Source organism: Callionymus lyra, chromosome 15, assembly GCF_982586985.1.
Source record: "Callionymus lyra chromosome 15, fCalLyr1.hap1.1, whole genome shotgun sequence".
NCBI classification, from domain to species: domain Eukaryota; kingdom Metazoa; phylum Chordata; class Actinopteri; order Syngnathiformes; family Callionymidae; genus Callionymus; species Callionymus lyra.
Window position 1 is genome coordinate 6552075 of NC_141832.1, and position 27651 is coordinate 6579725.

Sequence of the window (27651 nt, forward strand, 5' to 3'; positions counted from 1 at the left end):
TGCAAACACACTATTAAAACTAACTTCTCCTCCTTTTTTCAGATGAATGTCATTGGAAACCAAGAAATGGTTGATTAACGTAAGGTTGACGAATGTGTAAAGTGTAGTTCCTCCTCAGGTCTGACACGTGGTAATGTTGTGCTCAATATTAATCCTCACAGTAGAGGATCTTAGGATCTGTGGGAGACACTGTGAAAAAAGGGAGTTGATAGAAGAAAGTGATTCTTTCAAATGATTTCATATGTTGAACATGTACTTTATAATTACTGCAGTACTTTTGACAAGACATCAGGCAAACATCACTCATAGTACACACAGAAACTACGTGACAAAATTCACAAAAAACATTAAAACGTGTTTTCAAATTGATTTGTCCAAATAGTTTGACCCCTGACCCTTCAGAAGTGCCTGCACCAGTGTGAGGAGACCCTGGAAGTAGGGAAAAGAGACAAAGAGAGGGTTAGAGTTCGGGTTCTGTTATGAAAGAGAAATGAATAACAAAGAGACGAATGAGACGCACCTGCCGCCAATCAAAGTGGCCCAGAGGAAGCAGTCCAAGGAGCTCCCGGGTCCACAGGTGGGCGCTCCTCTTCCTGAGATCCTGCCGATGCTCTTAGTCTCACCACCTTCTCGTGGCTCACCAGGGCACCAGGACGGTTCCTTGGGTCAACCCCGAGCACTTCAGTCAGCGGCAGGAGTGCATCAACACCTTCGCCAGCTGGTTTGGCTACATGCCTCTGGTGCACTCGCAGCTGCGCCTGGACTCGGTGCTCTTCAAGGACCAGGTGTCCGTGTTCCGCAAGAAGTACAAGGACCTGGAGAGAGCGTGAACATGGGAGACAGGCCGGACTGGAGGCTGGACCAGACGACAGACCCTGGAGGACTGTCACTAGTGCCTAGTGACGGTTCTGATGACAATGAAGAGAAGAACCTGATGTTGTGTCTGTGTGTGTGTGCGTGTGCGTGTGCGTGTGCGTGTGCGTGTGCGTGTGCGTGTGCGTGCGTGCGTGCGTGCGTGCGTGCGTGCGTGCGTGCGTGCGTGCGTGCGTGCGTGCGTGCGTGCGTGCGTGCGTGCGTGTGTGTGCGCGTGCGTGTGTGTGCATGCGTGGGTGTGTTTGTGTATGTGTGTGTGTTTGTATGTCAGTGCGTGCGTGAGTGTGTGTGTCAGAAATGATTGTTGTCGATCAAAGGAGGTGATTCCACAAAAGGTTCCATAAATAAATAGATTCTAAAATCCACTCAATAGATTCACAAAATCATGGTGTTTGATTTAACCCTGTCTGACCTCACATGTACCTGTCTGACCTCACATCTACCTGTTTGACCTCACATCTACCCGTCTGACCTCACATGTACCCGTCTGACCTCATATCTACCCGTCTGACGTCACATCTACCTGTCTGACCTCACATCTACCTGTCTGACCTCACATCTACCCATCTGACCTCACATCTACCCGTCTGACCTCACATGTACCCATCTGACCTCACATCTACCCGTCTGACCTCACATGTACCCATCTGACCTCACATCTACCCGTCTGACCTTCTTTCTAACCTTTTATCAGCAGGAGAGAGTTCGGGTGTCTGACCTGCAGCTCAAACACCCGAACTCTCTCCTGCTCATAAACGGGGATTTTAACCATGCCTGACTCTCCTCCATTTTTCCCACCTTCACACAATACGTGAAGTGCCACATCCGGGAGGACAAGACTCTGGACCTTTTGTATGCAAATATAAAAGGTGCCTACACCTCCACCCCCCTACACCCCCTCAGCCGTTCTGGTCACAACCTGATACGTCTGCGACCTGAATACACTCCCATTGTGAGGAGGCAGCCTGCACAGAAAATAACTGTTAAGATGTGGAATGATGAAGCCAAGGAGAGGCTGAGAGACTGCTTTGAGTCTACAGACTGGAGCGTGTTCTCTCACGGTGATGACATCGACACCTTCAATGACCATTCCACAGATTACATCAAGTTCTGTGAGGGCATCGTTGCGCCGACCCGCAAGGTGCGGTGCTTTGCCAACACCAAGCCATGGGTGACCCCTCAACTTCAAGTTCTGCTGAACAAAAAGAAGAGGGTGTTTGCTTCAGGGAGCAGAGAGGAGCTTAAAGAGGTCCAGCGAGAGCTGAAGAAGGCGATCAGGATGGCCAAGGAGGAGTACAAGAGGAAACTGGAGGAGCAACTGGCGCAGGGCAACACAAGGGATGTGTGGAAAGGCCTGAAGAACATCTCAGGTCATGGCCAGAGTGGAGCCAGAGCCACAGCAGGGGGAGACCAAAGATGGGCCACTGAACTTAACTAGTATTTCAACCGTTTTGATCAGGGCCCCCCTCCTCCCTCCACCTCTGCCCCCCACTCTTCACAAAGCTGTCCTTCCTCTGCTTCAGCCCCCTCCCCCCAACTGTTATCCCCCCCAACATGCCCTACTGCCTCAGCTGCCCAACCCCCCACCTCTCTCCGTTACATCTGAACAGGTGAGGAGAGAATTAAGGCGACTGAAGATCAGGAAAGCTGCTGGACCAGATGGACTCAGCCCCAGACTGCTCAGGGACTGTGATGATCAACTTTGTGAGTTGGTCACACACATCTTTAACCTGAGCCTCAAACTGGAGAAGGTCCCGGTCCAGTGGAAGACCTCCTGTGTTGTTCCGGTTCCCAAGGCGGTGCACGCGAAGGAGCCAAGCCACTTCAGACCAGTCGCCCTGACCTCCCATCTGATGAAGACCTTGGAGAGGCTGGTACTCCGCCATCTACGCACGACGGTGAGCTCTGCGTTGGATCCGCTGCAGTTCGCCTACAGGCCAAAGATGGGGGTGGATGACGCCGTCATCTACCTGCAGCACCGGGCACTGACTCATCTGGAAGCCGCCGGTAGCACTGTGAGAGTCATGTTTTTTGACTTCTCAAGTGCTTTCAACACCATCCAGCCGGCGCTGCTAAGGAAGAAGATGGAGGTCGCAGGAGTTGGGACACAGCTGGCAGCATGGACGATGGACTACCTCACCAACAGGCCGCAGTATGTGAGACTGCAGGACTGCAGGTCTTAGGTGACCATCTGCAGCACCAGGGTGCCTCAAGGGACAGTGCTGTCACCTTTCCTTTTCTCCCTCTACACGGCGGACTTTACCTATGACTCCAGCAGCTGTCACTTCCAGAAGTTTTCTGACGACTCGGCCATTGTGGGCTGCGTGTCTGGGGGGGCGAGCTGGAGTACAGGTCAGTCATCATGGACTTTGTTGACTGGTGTGAGAGCAACTACCTTTGCTTAAACACCGGTAAGACAAGGGAGATGGTGATTGACTTCAGGAAAAAGTCCCCACCACATCAACCGGTGAGCATCCAGGGCTCGGACATTGAGCTGGTGGACAGCTTCAAATACCTGGGTGTTCACCTCAACAATAAACTGAACTGGTCTACACATATCAACGCCGTGTACAAGAAGGGCCGAAGTCGCCTCCACCTCCTGGGGAGACTGAGGTCCTTCGGAGTGTGCAGACCACTATTAAGGACCTTCTATGACTCCGTGGTAGCCTCTGCTATCCACTACGCTGTGGTCTGCTGGGGAGCAGGCAGCACGGACCGGGACAGGAAGAGACTGAACAGGCTGGTCACGAGGGCCGGCTCTGTCCTGGGCCGCTCGCTGGACTCGGTGGAGGAGGTGGGAGAGAGGAGGACACTCTCCAGACTATCCTCCATCAGGGACAACACTCTCCACCCACTGCACCTGACCGTGGAGGAGCTGGCCAGCTCCTTCAGTGGCAGGCTCAGGCACCCCCAGTGTAGGACGAAGCGTTATAGAAGGCCCTTCATCCCAACTGGTGTCAGGATATTTAACTCTCTACTTTAAATATCCTGATGCTAATCCTTAGTGTGTTTTTCTTCTCGTGTGTTTTATTTTATTTTTTGTTTTTATTTTATTTGTATTTTATTCTATTTTATTTTGTTAATAGTGTTAAATGTCTAATATTGTAAATAATCTGTATATTTTTAAGATTGTTTTATTTTTATTTTTTTATTATCTCTTTCATTATTTCTTTTTTCCTTGCACTTTATTTTTTTCAACTGTGCTGTTGTAAAAGTGTGTTTCCCCTCTGGGGATGAATAAACATTTTCTATTCTATTCTATTCTATTCTATTTATTGTGAAGTGAACTTGAGTCTCTTGAAAGTTTTAAACCAAATGTTTTATTATATCATGATGAACATCATAGAAACACTCGCTCAGTCTCCACTGTCTCCTCGTTCTTCCACTGGTGTCCAGCAGGAGAACATGGAGAAGCTCTGAGAGTTGGATTCATGTGCTCAGTTCAGATGAAGAGTCTGAGCAGCGTCACACACTCACATCTCTCTGCTTCTGATCACATGTTCAGAAGATCTTTGGAGCTCAGTCAGTGAGTTCTGCTGCTCCGTCCATACCTGAGAGTCTCCAGCCTCCAGTCTGGACTCTCCAGTCCAGCAGACAGCAGCTCCAGTCCTGGTCCTCCTGGATGATTGTAGCTCAGGTCCAGCTCTCTCAGGTGGGACGGGTTAGATGTCAGAGCTGAGGCCAGAGAAGAACAACCTCCTGCTGAGATCTTACACGCTGACAGACTAATGAAGGAGAAACAGTTTCATTAAATCAGAAGAACTGAAGACATGATGTTCTGACCTGAGAGTCTCCAGGTGACAGTGTGGACTCTTCAGTCCAGCAGACAGCAGCTCCACTCCTGGATCCTTCAGGTCGTTGTAACTCAGGTCCAGTAGAGTCAGACTAGAGGACGGAGAGCTGAGGACTGAGGACAGAAGTGAACAACTTCTCTCTGACAGTCGACAGCAGATCAGCCTGTGAAAGAGACAGAAACGTCAACAAGAGACTTTTTCTCTATTTTGCCTTGAAAGCCTTGATTGGAGGAAACACTGAACTCTTGACGTTCATAAGATCATCACATGATTGTGTGAACATTTGAAGACTTTGATTTCAATCAGGATCAACTTGATCAACACATGAAATAATGAAGTTTTCATCAGTTCAACACTTGATGTATAAATGATCACATGACTCACTGTTGTGAGAGGATTGATGTGTGTTTGTGTTTAATGTCAGTGTTAGTGTTAGTGTTGTGTAACTCCACTCACACTGGTGTTGTGTAACTCCACTCACACGTTTGTTGTGTAACTCGACTCACACTGGTGTTGTGTAACTCCACTCACACTGGTGTTGTGTAACGCGACTCACACTGGTGTTGTGTAACTCGACTCACACTGGTGTTGTGTAACTCCACTCACACTGGTGTTGTGTAACTCCACTCACACTGGTGTTGTGTAACTCCACTCACACTGGTGTTGTGTAACTCCACTCACACTGGTGTTGTGTAACTCCACTCACACTGGTGTTGTGTAACTCCACTCACACTGGCGTCATGTAACTCCACTCACACTGGTGTTGTGTAACTCGACTCACACTGGTGTTGTGTAACTCCACTCACACTGGTGTTGTGTAACTCCACTCACACTGGTGTTATGTAACTCGACTCACACTGGTGTTGTGTAACTCCACTCACACTGGTGTTGTGTAACTCCACTCACACTGGTGTTGTGTAACTCCACTCACACTGGTGTTGTGTATCTCGACTTTGACTCATTGTGTGACTCATGTTATTTGACTTGTGTTGTGTGAGTCGCGTTGTGTGACTTTTGTTGTGTGACTCTTGTTGTGTTATGTGACTCGTGTTGTGTACTTGTGTGACTTGTGTTGTGGGACTTATGTTGTGGGACTTATGTTGTGTGACTTGTGTTGTGTGACTTGTGTAGTGTGACTTGGGTTGTGTGACTTGGGTTGTGTACTTGTTTGACTTGTGTTAATTGTGTTGTGTCACTTTTGAGTTATTTTGTGTGACTCATGTTGTGTGACTGTGTTGTGTGAGTTGTGTTGTTCGAGTCGTATTTTGTGAGTTGTGTTGTGTGAGTCGTGTTGTGTGACTCGTGTTGTGTGACTTGTGTGACTCGTGTTGTGTGACTTTTGTGGTGTGACTTTTGTTGTGTGCCTTTTGTTGTGTGACTTTTGTTGTGTAACCTTTGTGGTGTGACTTTTGAGGTGTGACTTTTGTGGTGTGACTTTTGTGTGCCTTTTTTGCGTGACTTTTGTTGTGTGACTTTTGTTGTGTGCCTTTTGTGATGTGACTTTTGTGGTGTGACTTTTTTGCGTGACTTTTGTTGTGTGACTTTTGTGGTGTGAATTTTGTGATGTGACTTTTGTGGTGTGACTTTTGTGGTGTGACTTTTGTGGTGTGACTTTTGTGTGCCTTTTTTGCGTGACTTTTGTTGTGTGACTTTTGTGGTGTGACTTTTTTTGTATGATTTTTGTCGTGTGACTCATGTTGTGTGACTCGTGTCGTGTGACTTAAGTTGTGTGACTTACGTTGTGTGCATTGTGTTGTGTGATTTGTGTTGTGTGATTAGTGTTGTGTGACTTGTGTTGTGCAAATTATCTTGTGCGACTCGTGTCATGTGACTTGTGTTGGGATGACTTGAAATATTCTTCACCTTCCTGTTGTGTTCATGAAATATCAACTTCTAGAACCAAGTTCATGAGTCGAGGAAAAGTCATTCAAATCCTTCTCAGAGTGAAAAAGGTTTCATGAAGAAACATGAATCCATTCACTGTTTACATCCATGTGTGTGTTTGTGTTTGTTTGAAATGATGTTCTGACCTGAGAGTCTCCAGGTGACAGTGTGGACTCTTCAGTCCAGCAGACAGCAGCTCCACTCCTGGATCCTTCAGGTTCCAGTTCTCACTCAGGTCCAGTTGAGTCAGACTAGAGGACGGAGAGCTGAGGACTGAGGACAGAAGTGAACAACTTCTCTCTGACAGTCGACAGTAGTCCAGCCTGTGAAAGAGACGAGTGTCGTCAACAAGAGGATTGATTTGTGTTGATATGAGAAACAAACACAAGATAACATAAGGAAAAATAAAAAGAGTCACAAAACAAACAAACAAAAAAAAAAATATCTTCAATTTAATCAAGACACTGATTCAATCGTGAAGATTCACTTCAGTCAATTTATTCTATTGTTTTTTAACCTTAAATTCAATATGAACAGGTTTACAAAGTTATTATTCATAACAGTGTCAGGTGTGAGTGTGAAGGTGTTGCAGGTAATACAAGCTCAAACAATGTGTGTGTGTTTGTCACTCACACTCCTGCACTCTCTCAACACTGTTGTCTTCATTTGAATGTTTACAGTTAGAAACTTCAAGGTGAATTCTCTCCATCTTTGGATCCAGTGGATCTATGTTGTGACACAGATGGAGTGTCAATGTCCATGGTGTTGTGTAACTCGACTCACACTGGTGTTGTGTAACTCCACTCACACTGGTGTTGTGTAACTCCACTCACACTGGTGTTGTGTAACTCCACTCACACTGGTGTTGTGTAACTCCACTCACACTGGTGTTGTGTAACTCCACTCACACTGGTGTTGTGTAACTCCACTCACACTGGTGTTGTGTAACTCCACTCACACTGGTGTTGTGTAACTCCACTCACACTGGTGTTGTGTAACTCCACTCACACTGGTGTTGTGTAACTCCACTCACACTGGTGTTGTGTAACTCCACTCACACTGGTGTTGTGTAACTCCACTCACACTGGTGTTGTGTAACTCCACTCACACTGGTGTTGTGTAACTCCACTCACACTGGTGTTGTGTAACTCCACTCACACTGGTGTTGTGTATCTCGACTTTGACTCATTGTGTGACTCATGTTATTTGACTTGTGTTGTGTGAGTCGCGTTGTGTGACTTTTGTTGTGTGACTCTTGTTGTGTTATGTGACTCGTGTTGTGTACTTGTGTGACTTGTGTTGTGGGACTTATGTTGTGGGACTTATGTTGTGTGACTTGTGTTGTGTGACTTGTGTAGTGTGACTTGGGTTGTGTGACTTGGGTTGTGTACTTGTTTGACTTGTGTTAATTGTGTTGTGTCACTTTTGAGTTATTTTGTGTGACTCATGTTGTGTGACTGTGTTGTGTGCGTTGTGTTGTTCGAGTCGTATTTTGTGAGTTGTGTTGTGTGAGTCGTGTTGTGTGACTCGTGTTGTGTGACTTGTGTGACTCGTGTTGTGTGACTTTTGTGGTGTGACTTTTGTTGTGTGCCTTTTGTTGTGTGACTTTTGTTGTGTAACCTTTGTGGTGTGACTTTTGAGGTGTGACTTTTGTGGTGTGACTTTTGTGTGCCTTTTTTGCGTGACTTTTGTTGTGTGACTTTTGTTGTGTGCCTTTTGTGATGTGACTTTTGTGGTGTGACTTTTTTGCGTGACTTTTGTTGTGTGACTTTTGTGGTGTGAATTTTGTGATGTGACTTTTGTGGTGTGACTTTTGTGGTGTGACTTTTGTGGTGTGACTTTTGTGTGCCTTTTTTGCGTGACTTTTGTTGTGTGACTTTTGTGGTGTGACTTTTTTTGTATGATTTTTGTCGTGTGACTCATGTTGTGTGACTTGTGTCGTGTGACTTAAGTTGTGTGACTTACGTTGTGTGCATTGTGTTGTGTGACTTGTGTTGGGATGACTTGAAATGTTCTTCACCTTCCTGTTGTGTTCATGAAATATCAACTTCTAGAACCAAGTTCATGAGTCGAGGAAAAGTCATTCAAATCCTTCTCAGAGTGAAAAAGGTTTCATGAAGAAACATGAATCCATTCACTGTTTACATCCATGTGTGTGTTTGTGTTTGTTTGAAATGATGTTCTGACCTGAGAGTCTCCAGGTGACAGTGTGGACTCTTCAGTCCAGCAGACAGCAGCTCCACTCCTGGATCCTGCAGGTAGTTGTGACTCAGGTCCAGTTGAGTCAGACTAGAGGACGGAGAGCTGAGGACTGAGGACAGAAGTGAACAACTTCTCTCTGACAGTCGACAGTCGCTCAGCCTGTGAAAGAGACGAGTGTCGTCAACAAGAGGATTGATTTGTGTTGATATGAGAAACAAACACAAGATAACATAAGGAAAAATAAAAAGAGTCACAAAACAAACAAACAAAAAAAAATATATCTTCAATTTAATCAAGACACTGATTCAATCGTGAAGATTCACTTCAGTCAATTTATTCTATTTGTTTTTTAACCTTAAATTCAATATGAACAGGTTTACAAAGTTATTATTCATAACAGTGTCAGGTGTGAGTGTGAAGGTGTTGCAGGTAATACAAGCTCAAACAATGTGTGTGTGTTTGTCACTCACACTCCTGCACTCTCTCAACACTGTTGTCTTCATTTGAATGTTTACAGTTAGAAACTTCAAGGTGAATTCTCTCCATCTTTGGATCCAGTGGATCTATGTTGTGACACAGATGGAGTGTCAATGTCCATGGTGTTGTGTAACTCGACTCACACTGGTGTTGTGTAACTCCACTCACACTGGTGTTGTGTAACTCCACTCACACTGGTGTTGTGTAACTCCACTCACACTGGTGTTGTGTAACTCCACTCACACTGGTGTTGTGTAACTCCACTCACACTGGTGTTGTGTAACTCCACTCACACTGGTGTTGTGTAACTCCACTCACACTGGTGTTGTGTAACTCCACTCACACTGGTGTTGTGTAACTCTACTCACACTGGTGTTGTGTAACTCCACTCACACTGGTGTTGTGTAACTCCACTAACACTGGTGTTGTGTAACTCCACTCACACTGGTGTTGTGTAACTCCACTCACACTGGTGTTGTGTAACTTCACTCACACTCGACTTTGACTCGTTGTGTGACTCATGTTATTTGACTTGTGTTGTGTGAGTTGCGTTGTGTGACTTTTGTTGTGTGACTCTTGTTGTGTTATGTGACTTGTGTTGTGTTAGTAGTGTTGTGTGACTCGTGTTGTGGGACTTATGTTGTGTGACTTGTGTTGTGTGACTCGTATTGTGTGACTTGTGTAGTGTGAGTTGTGTTGTTCGAGTCGTGTTTTGTTAGTTGTGTTGTGTGAGTTGTGTTGTGTGAGTCGTGTTGTGTGACTCGTGTTGTGTGACTTGTGTGAGTCGTGTTGTGTGACTTGTGTTGTGTGACTCGTGTCATGTGAGTTGTGTTGTGTGACTTGTGTTGTGATTTGTTGTGTGTGACTCTTGTTGTGTGAGTTTTGTGGTGTGATTTTTGTGGTGTGACTTTTGTTGTGTGCCTTTTTTGCGTGACTTTTGTTGTGTGACTTTTGTGGTGTGACTTTTGTTGTATGATTTTTGTTGTGTGACTTTTGTCGTGTGACTCATGTTGTGTGACTTGTGTTGTGTGAGTTGTGTTGTTCGAGTCGTGTTTTGTGAGTTGTGTTGTGTGAGTTGTGTTGTGTGACTCGTGTCGTGTGACTCGTGTCGTGTGACTTAAGTTGTGTGACTTGTGTTGTGTGCATCGTGTTGTGTGATTTGTGTAGTGTGATTAGTGTTGTGTGACTTGTGTTGTGCAAATTATGTTGTGTGACTTGTGTTGTGTGAGTAGTGTTGTGTGACTCGTGTTGTGGGACTTATGTTGTGTGACTTGTGTTGTGTGAGTCGTGTTGTGTGACTCGTGTTGTGTGACTTGTGTAGTGTGACTTGGGTTGTGTGACTTGTGTTGTGTACTTGTGTGACTTGTGTTAGTTGTGTTGTGTCACTTTTGAGTTCTTTTGTGTGACTCATGTTGTGTGACTGTGTTGTGTGAGTTGTGTTGTTTGAGTCGTGTTTTGTGAGTTGTGTTGTGTGAGTTGTGTTGTGTGAGTCGTGTTGTTTGACTCGTGTTGTGTGACTTGTGTGAGTCGTGTTGTGTGACTCGTGTCATGTGAGTTGTGTTGTGTGACTTGTGTTGTGTGATTTGTGTTGTGATTTGTTGTGTGTGACTCTTGTTGTGTGAGTTTTGTGGTGTGATTTGTGTTGTGTTGAGTGACTTGAAATATTCTTCACCTTCCTGTTGTGTTCATGAAATATCAACTTCTAGAACCAAGTTCATGAGTCGAGGAAAAGTCATTCAAATCCTTCTCAGAGTGAAAAAGGTTTCATGAAGAAACATGAATCCATTCACTGTTTACATCCATGTGTGTGTTTGTGTTTGTTTGAAATAATGTTCTGACCTGAGAGTCTCCAGGTGACAGTGTGGACTCTTCAGTCCAGCAGACAGCAGCTCCACTCCTGGATCCTGCAGGTCGTTGTGACTCAGGTCCAGTTGAGTCAGACTAGAGGACGGAGAGCTGAGGACTGAGGACAGAAGTGAACAACTTCTCTCTGACAGTCGACAGTAGTCCAGCCTGTGAAAGAGACGAGTGTCGTCAACAAGAGGATTGATTTGTGTTTATATGAGAAACAAACACAAGATAACATAAGGAAAAATAAAAAGAGTCACAAAACAAACAACAATGACAAATGAAAATAAAAGGTTGTTACATGTATGTTGATCATAATAACACATCATTGATTCTTTTTCTATTCACTTTCTTATCTCAGTGTTTTTGTGTGTTTTCTCTTAATTGTTGTGTCGAATTCTTTTCCAGAGTAAAAATATCTTCAATTTAATCAAGACACTGATTTAATCGTGAAGATTCACTTCAGTCAATTTATTCTATTTGTTTTTTAACCTTAAATTCAATATGAACAGGTTTACAAAGTTATTATTCATAACAGTGTCAGGTGTGAGTGTGAAGGTGTTGCAGGTAATACAAGCTCAAACAATGTGTGTGTGTTTGTCACTCACACTCCTGCACTCTCTCAACACTGTTGTCTTCATTTGAATGTTTACAGTTAGAAACTTCAAGGTGAATTCTCTCCATCTTTGGATCCAGTGGATCTATGTTGTGACACAGATGGAGTGTCAATCATCCTCCGTCACATTCACCTTCATTTCTTCTCCCATGTTTGCTTCACATGCACTGAATTAGTTTCAACTTTTGAAACATTTGTCAAAGTTTGGAGACTATTTTTGAAGGAGGTTGTTTCTGGACATCAATCAATATATGGATCAGTTTGTTTCCATCTGGTGACACTTTTTATTCATGATTCATAAACATGTTTCAATTGAAGATGTTTTGACATTTTCTTATTTTCTAATGATATTTTTTCACATTTGTCAAAGTCTTCAAAGTTTTCCTCCATCATTGTTCAAACATGTGTCGTTCCTTTAAATCTCCAGGTTTCAAATGTTTTCGCTTAAATTCCAGGTTTGACTATGGAGGCCTAGGAGGGTCAAACCAGGATTTACTGTCACCTTTCATTGATATTTGAAACAATCTTCCATGTTTGAAGACAATACTTTTGGCAGAGATGGACTCGAGTCGACGACTTGGACTCGAGTCCAACTCTGGTCGCACCTATCAGACTCGTGACTCGTGATTTGTGACTCCAGTACACTGGGACTCGTGAATAGTGACTCACTACTGCACCTGGTTAAGTGATTTGTGACTCAAGAGTCGACCCAGTCGAGTCATTTGTGACTCGAGCGTCGACTCAGTTATTTTAGTGAGTCTAAAGTCAAATCATCTTCTGGTCACTGATCCATGCTGTGAGTCTTTATTGAGTGAATCTCCTATAGATGGTTCATCTAGTGACTCGAACATGGCTTCAGACTTGATTGACAGGACTATGTTGATGGTTCAATGTTTTATAATAATCAGTGAAAACCTAATGTTTTCATACAAGTCATGAGTTCATTGAATCATCAGGTGTTTTTCATTTTAGCTTCAGACTAACTGTTGTCGTAACTTGTTTCTACTTTGAATATTCTTTGTATTATTGTGAAGTTTGCAGTGGATTTAAGTTCATGTTATTTATTTTATTGTGAAACGTTTTTAGTTTTATTTTGAAAGTCCACTTCCTCTCTGTTTATCTCACAAGAGTTCAAAAGTCTAAGAATCAAATGTGTTTGAATGGATCTGAGATCAGTAAATATGTGTCAACATACTGAACAGCACGACCCAGCAGAAGAACAAATCAAGTTCAAGTAGAACCTGCTGAAGACTGAGGTCACTTAGAATCATCTGCTTCATTGAAGAACTCACTGGAGACTCAACTTTGACTCTCTGGAGTCTCACCTCTGACTTTCACATGTTCTGAAGCTGAAGACATGATGTTCTGACCTGAGAGTCTCCAGGTGACAGTGTGGACTCTTCAGTCCAGCAGACAGCAGCTCCACTCCTGGATCCTTCAGGTCAAGGTTGTGACTCAGGTCCAGTTGAGTCAGACTAGAGGACGGAGAGCTGAGGACTGAGGACAGAAGTGAACAACTTCTCTCTGACAGTCGACATTTGATCAGCCTGTGAAAGAGACGAGTGTCGTCAACAAGAGGATTGATTTGTGTTTATATGAGAAACAAACACAAGATAACATAAGGAAAAATAAAAAGAGTCACAAAACAAACAACAATGACAAATAAAAATAAAAGGTTGTTACATGTATGTTGATCATAATAACACATCATTGATTCTTTTTCTATTCACTTACTTATCTCAGTGTTTTTGTGTGTTTTCTCTCAATTGTTGTGTCGAATTCTTTTCCAGAGTAAAAATATCTTCAATTTAATCAAGACACTGATTCAATCGTGAAGATTCACTTCAGTCAATTTATTCTATTTGTTTTTTAACCTTCAATTCAATATGAACAGGTTTACAAAGTTATTATTCATAACAGTGTCAGGTGTGAGTGTGAAGGTGTTGCAGGTAATACAAGCTCAAACAATGTGTGTGTGTTTGTCACTCACACTCCTGCACTCTCTCAACACTGTTGTCTTCATTTGAATGTTTACAGTTAGAAACTTCAAGGTGAATTCTCTCCATCTTTGGATCCAGTGGATCTATGTTGTGACACAGATGGAGTGTCAATCATCCTCCGTCACATTCACCTTCATTTCTTCTCCCATGTTTGCTTCACATGCACTGAATTAGTTTCAACTTTTGAAACATTTGTCAAAGTTTGGAGACTATTTTTGAAGGAGGTTGTTTCTGGACATCAATCAATATATGGATCAGTTTGTTTCCATCTGGTGACACTTTTTATTCATGATTCATAAACATGTTTCAATTGAAGATGTTTTGCCATTTTCTTATTTTCTAATGATATTTTTGAACATTTATTAAAGTCTTCAAAGTTTTCCTCCATCATTGTTCAAACATGTCGTTCCTTTAAATCTCCAGGTTTCAAATGATTTCTCTGTAGTTCCAGGTTTGACTATGGAGGCCTAGGAGGGTCAAACCAGGATTTACTGTCACCTTTCATTGATATTTGAAACAATCTTCCATGTTTGAAGACAATACTTTTGGCAGAGATGGACTCGAGTCGACGACTTGGACTCGAGTCCAACTCTGGTCGCACCTATCAGACTCGTGACTCGTGATTTGTGACTCCAGTACACTGGGACTCGTGAATAGTGACTCACTACTGCACCTGGTTAAGTGATTTGTGACTCAAGAGTCGACCCAGACGAGTCATTTGTGACTCGAGCGTCGACTCAGTTATTTTAGTGAGTCTAAAGTCAAATCATCTTCTGGTCACTGATCCATGCTGTGAGTCTTTATTGAGTGAATCTCCTATAGATGGTTCATCTAGAGCAGGGGTGTCAAACCGGTCCAGCAAAGGTTCAGGGTGGTGCAGGTTTTTGTTCCAACCAGTCAAGCACACATGAGTTAACCAATCAGGTGTCGGCTTAACAAGCAACACCTGACTGACAATTAATTGATTACTGTCTTCAGACGCCTGATTGGTTCAACTTTATGTGCTTGACTGGTTGGAACAAAAACCTTCACCACCCTGAACCTTTGCTGGACCGGTTTGACACATGTGATCTAGAGACTCGAACATGGCTTCAGACTTGATTGACAGGATTATGTTGATGGTTCAATGTTTTATAATAATCAGTGAAAATCTAATGGTTTTCATACAAGTCATGAGTTCATTGAATCATCAGGTGTTTTTCATTTTAGCTTCAGACTAACTGTTGTCGTAACTTGTTTCTACTTTGAATATTCTTTGTATTATTTTGAAGTTTGCAGTGGATTTAAGTTCATGTGTTCATGTTATTTATTTTATTGTGAAACGTTTTTAGTTTTATTTTGAAAGTCCACTTCCTCTCTGTTTATCTCACAAGAGTTCAAAAGTCTAAGAATCAAATGTGTTTGAATGGATCTGAGATCAGTAAATATGTGTCAACATACTGAACAGCACGACCCAGCAGAAGAACAAATCAAGTTCAAGTAGAACCTGCTGAAGACTGAGGTCACTTAGAATCATCTGCTTCATTGAAGAACTCACTGGAGACTCAACTTTGACTCTCTGGAGTCTCACCTCTGACTTTCACATGTTCTGAAGCTGAAGACATGATGTTCTGACCTGAGAGTCTCCAGGTGACAGTGTGGACTCTTCAGTCCAGCAGACAGCAGCTCCACTCTTGGATCCTTCAGCTTGTTGTGACTCAGGTCCAGTAGAGTCAGACTAGAGGACGGAGAGCTGAGGACTGAGGACAGAAGTGAACAACTTCTCTCTGACAGGAAACAGTCGCTCAGCCTGTGAAAGAGACGAGTGTCGTCAACAAGAGGATTGATTTGTGTTTATATGAGAAACAAACACAAGATAACATAAGGAAAAATAAAAAGAGTCACAAAACAAACAACAAGGACAAATGAAAATAAAAGGTTGTTACATGTATGTTGATCATAATAACACATCATTGATTCTTTTTCTATTCACTTACTTATCTCAGTGTTTTTGTGTGTTTTCTCTCAATTGTTGTGTCTAATTCTTTTCCAGAGTAAAAATATCTTCAATTTAATCAAGACACTGATTCAATCGTGAAGATTCACTTCAGTCAATTTATTCTATTTGTTTTTTAACCTTAAATTCAATATGAACAGGTTTACAAAGTTATTATTCATAACAGTGTCAGGTGTGAGTGTGAAGGTGTTGCAGGTAATACAAGCTCAAACAATGTGTGTGTGTTCTATTTCGTCCCTACTGACCGCCAGAGGCGGTGCTTCAAGCACTGAATGTATCCATCTTGCGCATGCGCAGTTCGAGTTTAATACCAACAAAATCACCTGTGACCCCTGATGACCCGGAAGGGTATATCTTCCGGTGACATCAGAGGATCTGTTCCTTTTCATCTTCTCGCTGCGCAAGTAGCATGTCACCGAGCTAGCTCAAGGACTAGCTCTTTCGTTGCCGGTAGTCACGCGACTTCTGTCGGAGCTGCGAAACTTTCGCCCTCCAGAGACTGCAACAAACTTTTGACGCGGAGAAGTTGTAGCGGCTTGCCGTGGACACTTCCGGAGATCGTCATCGTTTGGCTGAGTACCAATTTTCTTATCGTTGAATATCAGTACAACCTGTTGTAATCGCTTTGGTTGTATTTGATTTATTTCGGTGAAAGGAAGCGTACTCGCTCCCTCTCCCGACATTGTACTCTATATTTATATATCATTGATTATCAGTACAACCTGTCGTACTCGCTTTTGGTTGTATTTTGATTTATTTCGGTGAATGGAAGCGTACTCGCTCCCTCTCCCGACATTGTACTCTATACTTATATATCATTGAATATAAGTACAACCTGTTGTGCTCGCTTTTGGTTGTATTTTGATTTATTGCGGTGAACGGAAGTGTATTCGCTCCCTCTCCCGACATTGTACTCTATATTTATATATCATTGAATATCAGTACAACCTGTTGTGCTCGCTTTTGGTTGTATTTTGATTTATTTCGGTGAACGGAAGTGTATTCGCTCCCTCTCCCGACATTGTACTCTATATTTATATATCATTGAATATCAGTACAACCTGTTGTACTCGCTTTGGTTGTATTTTGATTTATTTCGGTGAACGGAGGCGTACTCGCTTCCTCTCCCGACATTGTACTCTATATTTATATATCATTGAATATAAGTACAACCTGTTGTACTCGCTTTTGGTTGTATTCTGATTATTTCGGTGAACGGAAGTGTACTCGCTCCCTCTCCCGATATCGTACTCTATATTTATATTCAATGAATACCAGTACAACCTGTTGTACTCACTTTGGTTGTACTTTTGATTTCTTGGTGACGGCAGTGTTTTCGCTCCCTCTCCCAACATTGTACACTAAATATTTATATATCAGTACAACCTGTTGTAATCGCTTTTGGTTGTATTTCGATTTCTCTTGGTGACGGCAGTGTTTTCGCTCCCTCTCCCGACATTTATATTGCTGTTTTTTCAGCTACTGAAGTAGATTCTTTTATATTTGTTGGTGAAGACTGCGTATTTGCTTCCTCTCCCAGCATCTGTGATACTTCCATTTCATATGTGTAACACTCGTTGGTGAAGGCTGTGTTTTCGCTCCCTCTCCCAGCGTTTGTGATAATTCTATCTCATATGTGTAACACTTGTTGGTGACGGCTGCGTGTTCGCTTCCTCTCCCAGCATCTGTGATACTTTTATCTCATATGTGTAACACTTGTTGGTGACGACTGCGTATTCGCTTCCTCTCCCAGCATCTGTGATACTTCTATCTCATATGTGTAACACTTGTTGGTGACGACTGCGTCTTCGCTTCCTCTCCCAGCATCTGTGATACTTCTATCTCATATGTGTAACACTTGTTGGTGACGACTGCGTATTCGCTTCCTCTCCCAGCATCTGTGATACTTCTATCTCATATGTGTAACACTTGTTGGTGACGACTGCGTGTTCGCTTCCTCTCCCAGCATCTGTGATACTTCTATCTCATATGTGTAACACTTGTTGGTGACGACTGCGTGTTCGCTTCCTCTCCCAGCATCTGTGATACTTCTATCTCATATGTGTAACACTTGTTGGTGACGACTGCGTGTTCGCTTCCTCTCCCAGCATCTGTGATACTTCTATCTCATATGTGTAACACTTGTTGGTGAAGACTGCGTATTCGCTTCCTCTCCCGGCATCCGTGATACTTCTATCTCATATGTGTAACACTCGTTGGTGAAGGCTGTGTTTTCGCTCCCGCTCCCAGCGTTTGTGATAATTCTATCTCATATGTGTAACACTTGTTGGTGACGGCTGCGTGTTCGCTTCCTCTCCCAGCATCTGTGATACTTTTATCTCATATGTGTAACACTTGTTGGTGACGACTGCGTATTCGCTTCCTCTCCCAGCATCTGTGATACTTCTATCTCATATGTGTAACACTTGTTGGTGACGACTGCGTCTTCGCTTCCTCTCCCAGCATCTGTGATACTTCTATCTCATATGTGTAACACTTGTTGGTGACGACTGCGTATTCGCTTCCTCTCCCAGCATCTGTGATACTTCTATCTCATATGTGTAACACTTGTTGGTGACGACTGCGTGTTCGCTTCCTCTCCCAGCATCTGTGATACTTCTATCTCATATGTGTAACACTTGTTGGTGACGACTGCGTGTTCGCTTCCTCTCCCAGCATCTGTGATACTTCTATCTCATATGTGTAACACTTGTTGGTGACGACTGCGTGTTCGCTTCCTCTCCCAGCATCTGTGATACTTCTATCTCATATGTGTAACACTTGTTGGTGAAGACTGCGTATTCGCTTCCTCTCCCGGCATCCGTGATACTTCTATCTCATATGTGTAACACTCGTTGGTGAAGGCTGTGTTTTCGCTCCCGCTCCCAGCGTTTGTGATAATTCTATCTCATATGTGTAACACTTGTTGGTGACGACTGCGTGTTCGCTTCCTCTCCCAGCATCTCTGATACTTCTATCTCATATGTGTGACACTCGTTGGTGAAGGCTGTTTTCGCTCCCACTCCCAGCATCTGTGATACTTCTATCTCATATGTGTGACACTCGTTGGTGAAGGCTGTTTTCGCTCCCACTCCCAGCGTTTGTGATAATTCTATCTCATATGTGTAACACTCGTTGGTGAAGGCTGTGTTTTCGCTCCCGCTCCCAGCGTTTGTTGTTTTTTCTCTGTGTGGCCTTTTGCTCGTTGCTAACATGCTTGGCGGCCACTCTTGCTCAGTCTGTTGGCTTCCCTGCAGCCTGAGGATGGCCATGATATGTGTCCCTCATGCCTTGGTCTCGAGCATCTGAGGGAAGGTCTGTCAGAAGATCCCTGTATGAACTGCAGCTTCATGCCCGGGGAAAGAGAGTTGGGTGATCCTGCTCCTCCTCCAGCCATCTTGGTACCGGAGGAAGATGTAATCCCCATGGCAGCTTCAGCCACTGACTTCGCCGAATATGGAGAGGAGGTGGTGCCACGGCATGTAGCCTCCCACGTCTCCGTGGCAGGTTCCCGTATTTCAGCCCACAGTTCTACTGCTGGTTCTGAAGACGGCTCAACGGGGCTGTCATTCATACGGCCCTGGCTCGCCTGCAGTTAGATATACCGCAGGCTCAGCCAGCTTCGGCCAGTGCTCTTCAGGCGCGGATCAGCTCCCGCCAACTTTACTGTGCCTCCATCTGACGAATATTTGAGGGAGTTGCAGAGCCTTCTCTCGTGCAACTTCAGACGGCCGGAGCCGGGCAGCCAGGCAGCATGCACCCAAGTTTGGATTGGGCCGCATACCAGCGGTTGAGCCAACAATAGCTGCTCTCCAAAGCCTATGAGGCAGCGGCACGAATGCGACACATAGGTAACTCTATGCCCCACCTGGTGCTTGCTTTATCAGCATCCCTACAGGAGACTCCACTGGATGCTTCGTCCATAATTTGCATAGGCATGCGGGAGAACCCTCCGCAGTGTTCCAGTGGAACCGGGGGGAACTCTTTGGACCTGCCGCGCTAGAGGCACTTGAGAGAACTGTCCAAGCCAGACAAACTCAACAGGTCCACAGCCTGCTCAGCAGTTGACCAATGGGTACAACTTCAGTTCCGACGCCGGCCCCCAACCGTTGGCCTGGTCAAGATGACCATCATACACGACCCGGCAAAGCCCAAACCCTCAACCAGGAGGTGTCCGTCCTCCTGGACCAGGGTGCAATCGAGCAGATAGATCCCCTGTTACAACCAGGAGGGGTCTACTCGACTTACTTTCTGGTAACAAGAAAGATGGCGGACTCCATCCTATCCTCAACTTGAGGGGACTCAACAAGTTCCTGAAGGCCTTCAAATTCCACATGCTCAGCCCTGCAGAGGTTCTGCGAGCTGTTTCCAGAGAGGAGTGGCTTAGTTCAGTAGACCTGAAGGATGCTTACTTCATGTGCCCATAGCACAACACCACAGACGGTCCCTGAGGTTCGCCTTTCAGGGACGTCATTTTCAGTTCAGGGTGCTCCCGTTCGGCCTCTCCCTTCGCCACGGGCTCCTTACCAGGGTTGTGATGGCAACCCTCTCGCCCCTGCAGTCGCAGGGCATGAAGATTCTGCCCTACCTAGACGATTGGCTTATCTGTGCTCTGTCCCGGTCTCGGGTGACCCTGGACACCACAAGCCTTCTTTCTCATGTGTCTCGACTAGCTCTCAGGGTCAACTCTTCAAGGAGTTGCCTAGTCTAGCAGAGCACATTTTTTCTCGGGATGACACTCGATATAGTCTCAATGAAAGCCTGCCCTTCACCACAGCGGGTGGACGACATCCTCCGCCTCCTTCCCTCTTCTGCAGGGGCATGTGGCTGCATTACGTGGAGTTTCTGCGACTCCTAGGCAAACTGACGGCTGCCGCCACCGTGGTCCCTTTGGGGCTGTTGTTGCTACGCCCCCTTCAGAGGTGGCTGAACAACTTTCACTTGGATGCCAGGTGGCACCGGCACAGGAGACTCAAGGTGTCACACCGTTGCCTCCTTGCTCTGGCTCCGTGGAGAGAGACCTTTCTCCTCCAAGGCGTGCAGATGGGTTTGGTTGCATTCCGTCGAGAGGCCATCACAACAGACGCCTCCCCTCAGGGTGAGGTGCAGTTTGGCAAACCATACAGCCCAGGGGCTGTGGTCTGCTCGAGATTGCTCGGAGCACATCAAATGTACTAGAGCTACGAGCTATGTATATGGCCCTGCAGTACTTTCTTCCCTTACTGAGAGGGCAACATGTGCTTGTGCGGTCATACATGTGTCGACCGTATCGCATATAAACCACCAGGGGGGGCACCAGGTCTGCACAGCTGTTGCAAGCATCCCGGGACCTCCTACTGTGGGCGGCTCCACGCCTGGCCAGCCTGAGAGCAATGTTTTTTGCCCGGGGACCAGAGTCAGGTCGCAGACCTGCTCTCTCGAGGCAAGCCTCCATTGGAGTGGCGGCTTCATGCAGAGGTGGTGCTCAATATCTGGGACATCTTCGGCAGAGCAGAGGTAGATCTGTTTGCCACAGAGCAGTCGACCCATCGCACGACTGGCCAGAAGATCTCCTCTATGCTTTCCCTACAATCCCTCTGATATTCTTAACACTACAGGGGGTCCTCCATCAGGGTCACAGGCTGCTGTTGGTAGCCCCCTTCTGGCCAGGGAGAACATGGTTTCCACTGCTGCGCAGGCTCTGCCACAGCTCACCATGGCGCCTCCCCGACAGGAAGGATCTCCTGTCTCAGCTAGAGGGCCAGATTTGGCGTCCCGACCCTCTTCACCTGCAACCTGGGTCTGGCCGCTGCAGGGCCCAACCCGCTTCTGACGCAGTGTTCAGATGCTGTCTGCGACACTATACTAAACGCCAGGGCGCCTTCTACACGGCTGCAGTATTCAAATAGATGGCAACTGTTAACTGCATGGTGTTCAGACAGGGGTGAGGACCCTGTGCACTGTTCAGTCCCAAAGATTCTGGAGTTCCTCCAGTCACTATTGGACAGTGGCCGGTCTCCTGCTACACTGAGAGTATACGTGGCAGCCATTTCCTCACGACATGTTCGGGTAGATAATAACACAGTGGGGTCCCACAGACTAGTGTCCCCCTTTCTAAAGGGCGCGTGGCGATTGCGCCCCCCACGCACACAGCGTCCCCCAGCATGGGATTTGCACCTGGTGCTCGAAGCTTTGTGTCTGCCTCCCTTTGAACCCCTGGCTCAGGCAGAGCTGAAGTGGGTTTCTGCTAAGACTGCTTTTCTCCTTGCCATTGCTTCAGCGAAGCGTATCGGGGAACTACATGCCCTGTCTGTGAGTGAGTCATGTCTGCGGTGGAGCTCAGACTGCTCAGGGGTTACCCTCTGGCCAAATATGGCTTTTCTCCCAAAGGTTCTGTCATTATCAAACCTCAACCGTCCCATTCAAGTGGCACAACTTATTCCCCCGGAAGGGGAAGACGCGTTTGGACTGCTGTGCCCTGTGCGGGCTCTAAGAACCTATGTAGCTGCAACCGCAAGTATAAGACGGTCGGACCAGCTCCTCATTTGCTATGGTGGCCCTAGGAAAGGCTGTGCTCTCACTGGATCGTGGATGTGTTTACCCACGCATATAAAGGAAGTGGTCACCCCCTGCCATTCGGGGTGAGGTGCCACTCTCCCAGAGCGATGTCTACGTCATGGGCAGCCCTACGCGGGGTACCCCTAGGGGACATCTGTGAGGCAGCATCATGGGCCTCACCAAGCACTTTTCGGGTTCTATCGGGTGAACGTCGCCACTCCTCATCCATGAGGTGTGGTCCGGTTGCCCGACTCTGTTGCTTCCCCTCAATGAGGTGTATGTACTAGGATTCTTTGTGACCTTGTTGTTATGGGTCATCCAGTGCTTGAAGCACCGCCTCTGGCGGTCAGTAGGGACGAAATAGAACGAAAGTTACATATGTAACTACGGTTCTATGAGTCCCGGATGACCGCCAGAGCGTTCTGTCACTCAGAATCCTTGTGATTTCGCGAGAAGATTCTGCAGGAACAGATCCTCTGATGTCACCGGAAGATATACCCTTCCGGGTCATCAGGGGTCACAGGTGACTTTGTTGGTATTAAACTCGAACTGCGCATGCGCAAGATGGATACATGCAGTGCTTGAAGCACCGCCTCTGGCGGTCATCCGGGACTCATAGAACCGTAGTTACATATGTAACTTTCATTTGTCACTCACACTCCTGCACTCTCTCAACATTGTTGTCTTCATTTGAATGTTTACAGTTAGAAAATTCAAGGTGAATTCTCTCCATCTTTGGATCCAGTGGATCTATGTTGTGACACAGATGGAGTGTCAATCATCCTCCGTCACATTCACCTTCACTTCTTCTCCCATGTTTGCTTCACATTGTCAAGTTTGGAGACTATTTTTGAAGGAGGTTGTTTCTGAATGTTATTTTCTGTTCTATTAACACTGGTTCAACTTTTCATTTTCTTCATCATTTATGTTCAGTTTTCACGCTGGATTTTGGGGACAATCCTAAAATAAACCCTGTCTGTGCCTGAGGGAGAAACATACAGTTGTTCATTCCCTGTTTGTGTGTTTGTGTCCACGACACATGTTCAAGTGTTTGCTCATGAAATTCAAATATAAGTTGATGTTGTTTCAAAAAGTGACTTTAGAAAATGATGGATTTACAAAACAACGTGAAAAAAAATGATGAAGAGAGAAAGGAAGTTGGAGTTTCTCTAAAATGATCTAAAATCTCTATAAAATGAAGAAGGAAATCAAACATTCATGGTTCATATCAGAGATGTTTCAATGATCCACTTACAGAACTTCATTTGAAGCTTGAACCACCGGCAGAAGCCTCTCAAGAACCTCCTCTGAGGTAGAGTATTTCTTCAGGTCAAACACTTTCAGATGTTCCTCTGAGGACAGTAAGATGAAGGCCAGGCTGGACCATTGAGCAGGAGACAGTTGATCTGTGGAGAGACGTCCTGATCTCAGCTGCTGTTGGACCTCCTCCACCAGAGAAGTGTCCTTTACTTCATTCAGACAGTGGAACAGGTTGATGATTCTCTCTGGAGACACATTCTTACTGATCTTCTTCTTGATGAGCTTTGCGGTGTCCTGATTGGTCCAGGAGCTACTTTCTGTCTGTGTCAACAAACCTGTCAGGAGACTCTGGCTGGTCTGCAGAGAAAGACCCAGAAGGAAGCGCAAGAACAAGTCCAGATGTCCATTTGGACTTTCTACAGCTTCATTGATGGTTCTCTTGTAGAACCTTTTGATTGGAAGTTTGTTTCTAAACATTCTTGATAGTCTGGATGGTTGTTGTGAATCAAGCAAGTTGACTCCAGACTTGATGAAGTTCTGGTGAACATGAAGAGCAGCCAGAAACTCCTGAAGACTCAGGTGGATGAAGCAGAACATCTGATCCTGGTAGAGTCCTCTCTCCTCTCTGAAGATCTGAGTGAAGACTCCTGAGTAAAGTGAAGCAGCTGTGATGTCGATGTCACACTCTGTCAGGTCTGATTCATAGAAGACCAAGTTTCCTTTCTTCAGATGCTCAAAAGCCAGTTTTCCCAGAGACTCCATCATCTTGATGCTCTCAGGATCCCAAACTGTGTCTGTCCCAGCTGCTCCATGGTACTTCATCTTCTTGACTTTGGACAAAACCACCAGGAAGTGGATGAACATCTCAGTCAGGGTGTTGGGCAGCTGTCCTGTCTCTCCTCTCTTCAACATGTCCTCCAGAACTGTGGCAATGATCCAGCAGAAGATCGGGATGTGACACATGATGTGGAGGCTTCGTGACCTCTTGATGTGAGAAATGATGCTGCTGGTCTGCTCCTCATCACTGGACCTCTTCCTGAAGTACTCCTCCTTCTGGAGGTCAGTGAACCCTCTGACCTCTGTCACCATGTCCACACACCCAGGAGGGATCTGATTGGCTGCTGCAGGTCGTGTGGTCATCCAGAGACGAGCTGAGGGAAGAAGATTCCCTCTGATGAGGTTTGTCAGCAGGACGTCTACTGAGGTGGACTCTGTAGCTGCTGTGAGGACCCGACTGTTGAGGAAGTCAAGAGGGAGTCGACACTCGTCCAGACCATCAAAGATGAACAGGATCTGGAGTCCTTCAAAACTGATGAGATCTTTGGTTTCAGGAAAGAAAAGATGAACAAGTTCCATCAAACTCAACTTCTTCTCTTTCAGCAGGTTCAGTTCTCTGAAGGTGAAAGGAAACATGAGGTGGAAGTTCTGGTGGGCTTTGTCTTCAGCCCAGTCCAGAGTGACCTTCTGTGTCAGGAGGGTCTTCCCAATGCCAGCCACGCCTTTCGTCAGCAGGCTCCTGATTGGTGTTTCTCTCTCAGGCGAGGCTTTAAAGAGGTCTTCTGTTCTGATGGTGGTTTCTGGTCTGGTCTGGTTCCTGGTGGCTGCTTCGATCTGTCGGACCTCGTGCTCCTGGTTGACCTGGTCTGTGCCCCCCTCAGTGATGTAGAGCTCCGTGTAGATCTGATTCAGAGGAGCAGAGTTTCCTGCTTTAGCGACCCCCTCAGACACACTGTGGAACTTCTTCTTCAGGCTCCTCTTCAGTCGTCTTTGATGCTTTCCAGCACGACTTCCTGAAGAAGAGAAGTCACATGAATCTCAAGATTCTAGAAGATCAATCTTCTCATCAGCTGCAGGAACTTCCATCACAAATTGACTTCAAGACTTCATAATCAGCAGGTTGAAGGTTCAAATCCTCTTACTTCCCCACAGACGACCAGCAAGCTCCTCCTGCTTCATGCTCCTCAGGAGGTTCAGGATGATCGTCAGGAAAGCTTCTCTGCTGCTCCTCATCTGCTCCTCTTCACACTTCGACTCCTCCTCTTCCTCATCATCCAGGTGTTTCTGCTCACCTGGTCTGAGAAACTTCTTCACTCTCTTCAGTTCCTCCTTCACCAGGGTCATGACCTTCTCCTCCAGCAGCTGAAACACACACAGACACATGTGACTAGAGGCAGGTCCCAACTTTCTTCAAGAGCAGGACGTGATATTTCGTCTCTTATTGACGTCATAGAAGGAAATATTCAATTTAAATCTCATCTTCTCTCCAGAACCAAACAAGAGTCTGAGCCACACCAGACCTTCTGGTTCATGTAGGAACAGCTCAAGTGTGAAGCTGACAGATGCAGGTGTCCAGTACTCAGAGCTTCATGAAGCAGCAGAAGCAGCTGCTGTAGTTCGCAGGTGAGGCTGAAGAACGTACCTGAATCGTGGAGTCCACATCTGTCTGATGCTGCTGGACACACTGGAGAACATCTGAGACCTGCTGATCCTCTCTGTGAAGAACATCAGGTAGTCGATAAGTTCTACTTCTACAATGTCACCAATGATCTGAGCAAGACTTCATGGCTTCAGTTTGTTGCTTCTTCTCTTGGATGTTGACTTTCTTTCACGACTGTCTGCAGCACTTTTGACTAACAGTTCATGAGCAGTTGGTATCAGTGGAGAAAAGAGAGAAGAAAACCTCACCTGTCTCCTGAAGACTCTTGTCCACCTTTGAAATCAAGAAAAGGGTGCATTGATGCTTCACTCTTCAGAGACTCACAGTTGAGTTCAGACTCTTCTTGTTTCTCCTGGTAGATCCTGAAAGAGACACAACTCTGATCAACACTTCTGTCGTTCACCATCTGACCAGTAGATGTCATGTTGCTCCTGTTGTCTCTCACCTCTGATGCTTCTGTTCTCCTCTGAAGTCAAACAATCTTCCAAAAGATCTGTCACTCTTCAGAGACTCACAGTTGAGTTCAGACTCTTCTTGTTTCTCCTGATAGATCCTGAAAGAGACACAACTCTGATCAACACTTCTGTCGTTCACCATCTGACCAGTAGATGTTGCTCCTGTTGTCTCTCACCTCTGATGCTTCTGTTCACCTCTGAAGTCAATCGATCTTCCCATAGACCAGTCACTCTTCATAGACACACAGCTGGGAGCAGGTCCATGTCCAGGTCCAGGTCCAGGTCCAGGTCCAGGTCCAGGTCCAGGTCCAGGTCCAGGTCCAGGTCCAGGTCCAGCAGATGTACGTAGCTTCGATCTGAACACACACAAGTTTCAGTGAGAAGAAGATTCCAGTATTTATAGGTGTGACAGAGACGTGATCTTCTCACCTCTGAGCTCTGGTCTGACTGTCATGGTCTTCACCCAGAGGAGGTTTAGAGGCAGGATCTTCCTCCTCTGTGTCCACACCTGCACACAAACACAACAGCATCATCACTCGTCATCGTTGTGTTGTTGATACTATAATAAAACCTCATCAGTACAAACAACATGTTGTTGCTCAACCACACATTCATGTGTTCACTCTCTGATACTGACTGATGTAACAACTTGTTCAGTAACAAGCCTGAGAGGATCATTAAATCTTATTATCTCCTCACTGTCTTGTCGGATCACAATATGACTCATGTTGCAAGGAAGTTGCCAAAAAACAGGTTTACTTACCAGCAAGAGATAATTAAACATTCCTATGGAATAAGGAAACGGGACATGAATGCATTTAAGGAAGAAATAAGCCAAACTGATTGGAGTGATGTTCTATTCACAGATGATATAGAGGCTTCTTGTGAATCATTTTTAGATGCCATAAATAGAATTAAAGAAAAATACAGCAAAACTTTCAGAAATGGACACCCCAAGGTCAACCTGCCTTGGTTCAATGACAACTTGTGAAAACAGCACTAAATCAATTAATGATGGACGAGTTTTTACTTCGTAACAAAGTAGTGAATGAACCAAAGAAAGCAAAGGCAAACTTTTTTATGGACATTATCAAAGAAGGAAAGGGAATAGACTGATGTGGAGGAACATTAATGAATTTACAAAGAGAGAGTCTGATCAGGTAACTGGACATGAATTGAAAGTACATGGAAATTTAACCAGTGATTGTAATGAAATTACCTCTGCGTTTAATAATTATTTTATTGAGTCAGTGCAGAATCTATCACATACAT

General features: G+C 45.3%; 1 protein-coding gene across 1 annotated transcript in view; it reads right to left on the minus strand.

Moving 5' to 3' along the window:
* Nucleotides 1–248: 248 nt before the first annotated feature.
* Nucleotides 249–27651, minus strand: part of LOC148064677 (NACHT, LRR and PYD domains-containing protein 3-like) — a 28010-nt gene continuing 607 nt past the window's right edge. Inside the window, exons 2-17 of the mRNA XM_087810182.1 lie at nt 26809–26887; nt 26556–26735; nt 26370–26477; nt 26173–26286; nt 25907–25979; nt 25407–25626; nt 23483–25277; nt 15310–15483; nt 13065–13241; nt 11070–11243; nt 8739–8912; nt 6698–6874; nt 4657–4830; nt 4425–4598; nt 521–815; nt 249–429 (exon numbers count right to left, since the gene is read on the minus strand). Coding sequence (XP_087666308.1) covers nt 728–815; nt 4425–4598; nt 4657–4830; nt 6698–6874; nt 8739–8912; nt 11070–11243; nt 13065–13241; nt 15310–15483; nt 23483–25277; nt 25407–25626; nt 25907–25979; nt 26173–26286; nt 26370–26477; nt 26556–26735; nt 26809–26887 — 3881 coding nt within the window. The 3' untranslated portion in view covers nt 249–429; nt 521–727. The remainder of the gene's footprint in view (nt 430–520; nt 816–4424; nt 4599–4656; nt 4831–6697; nt 6875–8738; nt 8913–11069; nt 11244–13064; nt 13242–15309; nt 15484–23482; nt 25278–25406; nt 25627–25906; nt 25980–26172; nt 26287–26369; nt 26478–26555; nt 26736–26808; nt 26888–27651) is intronic.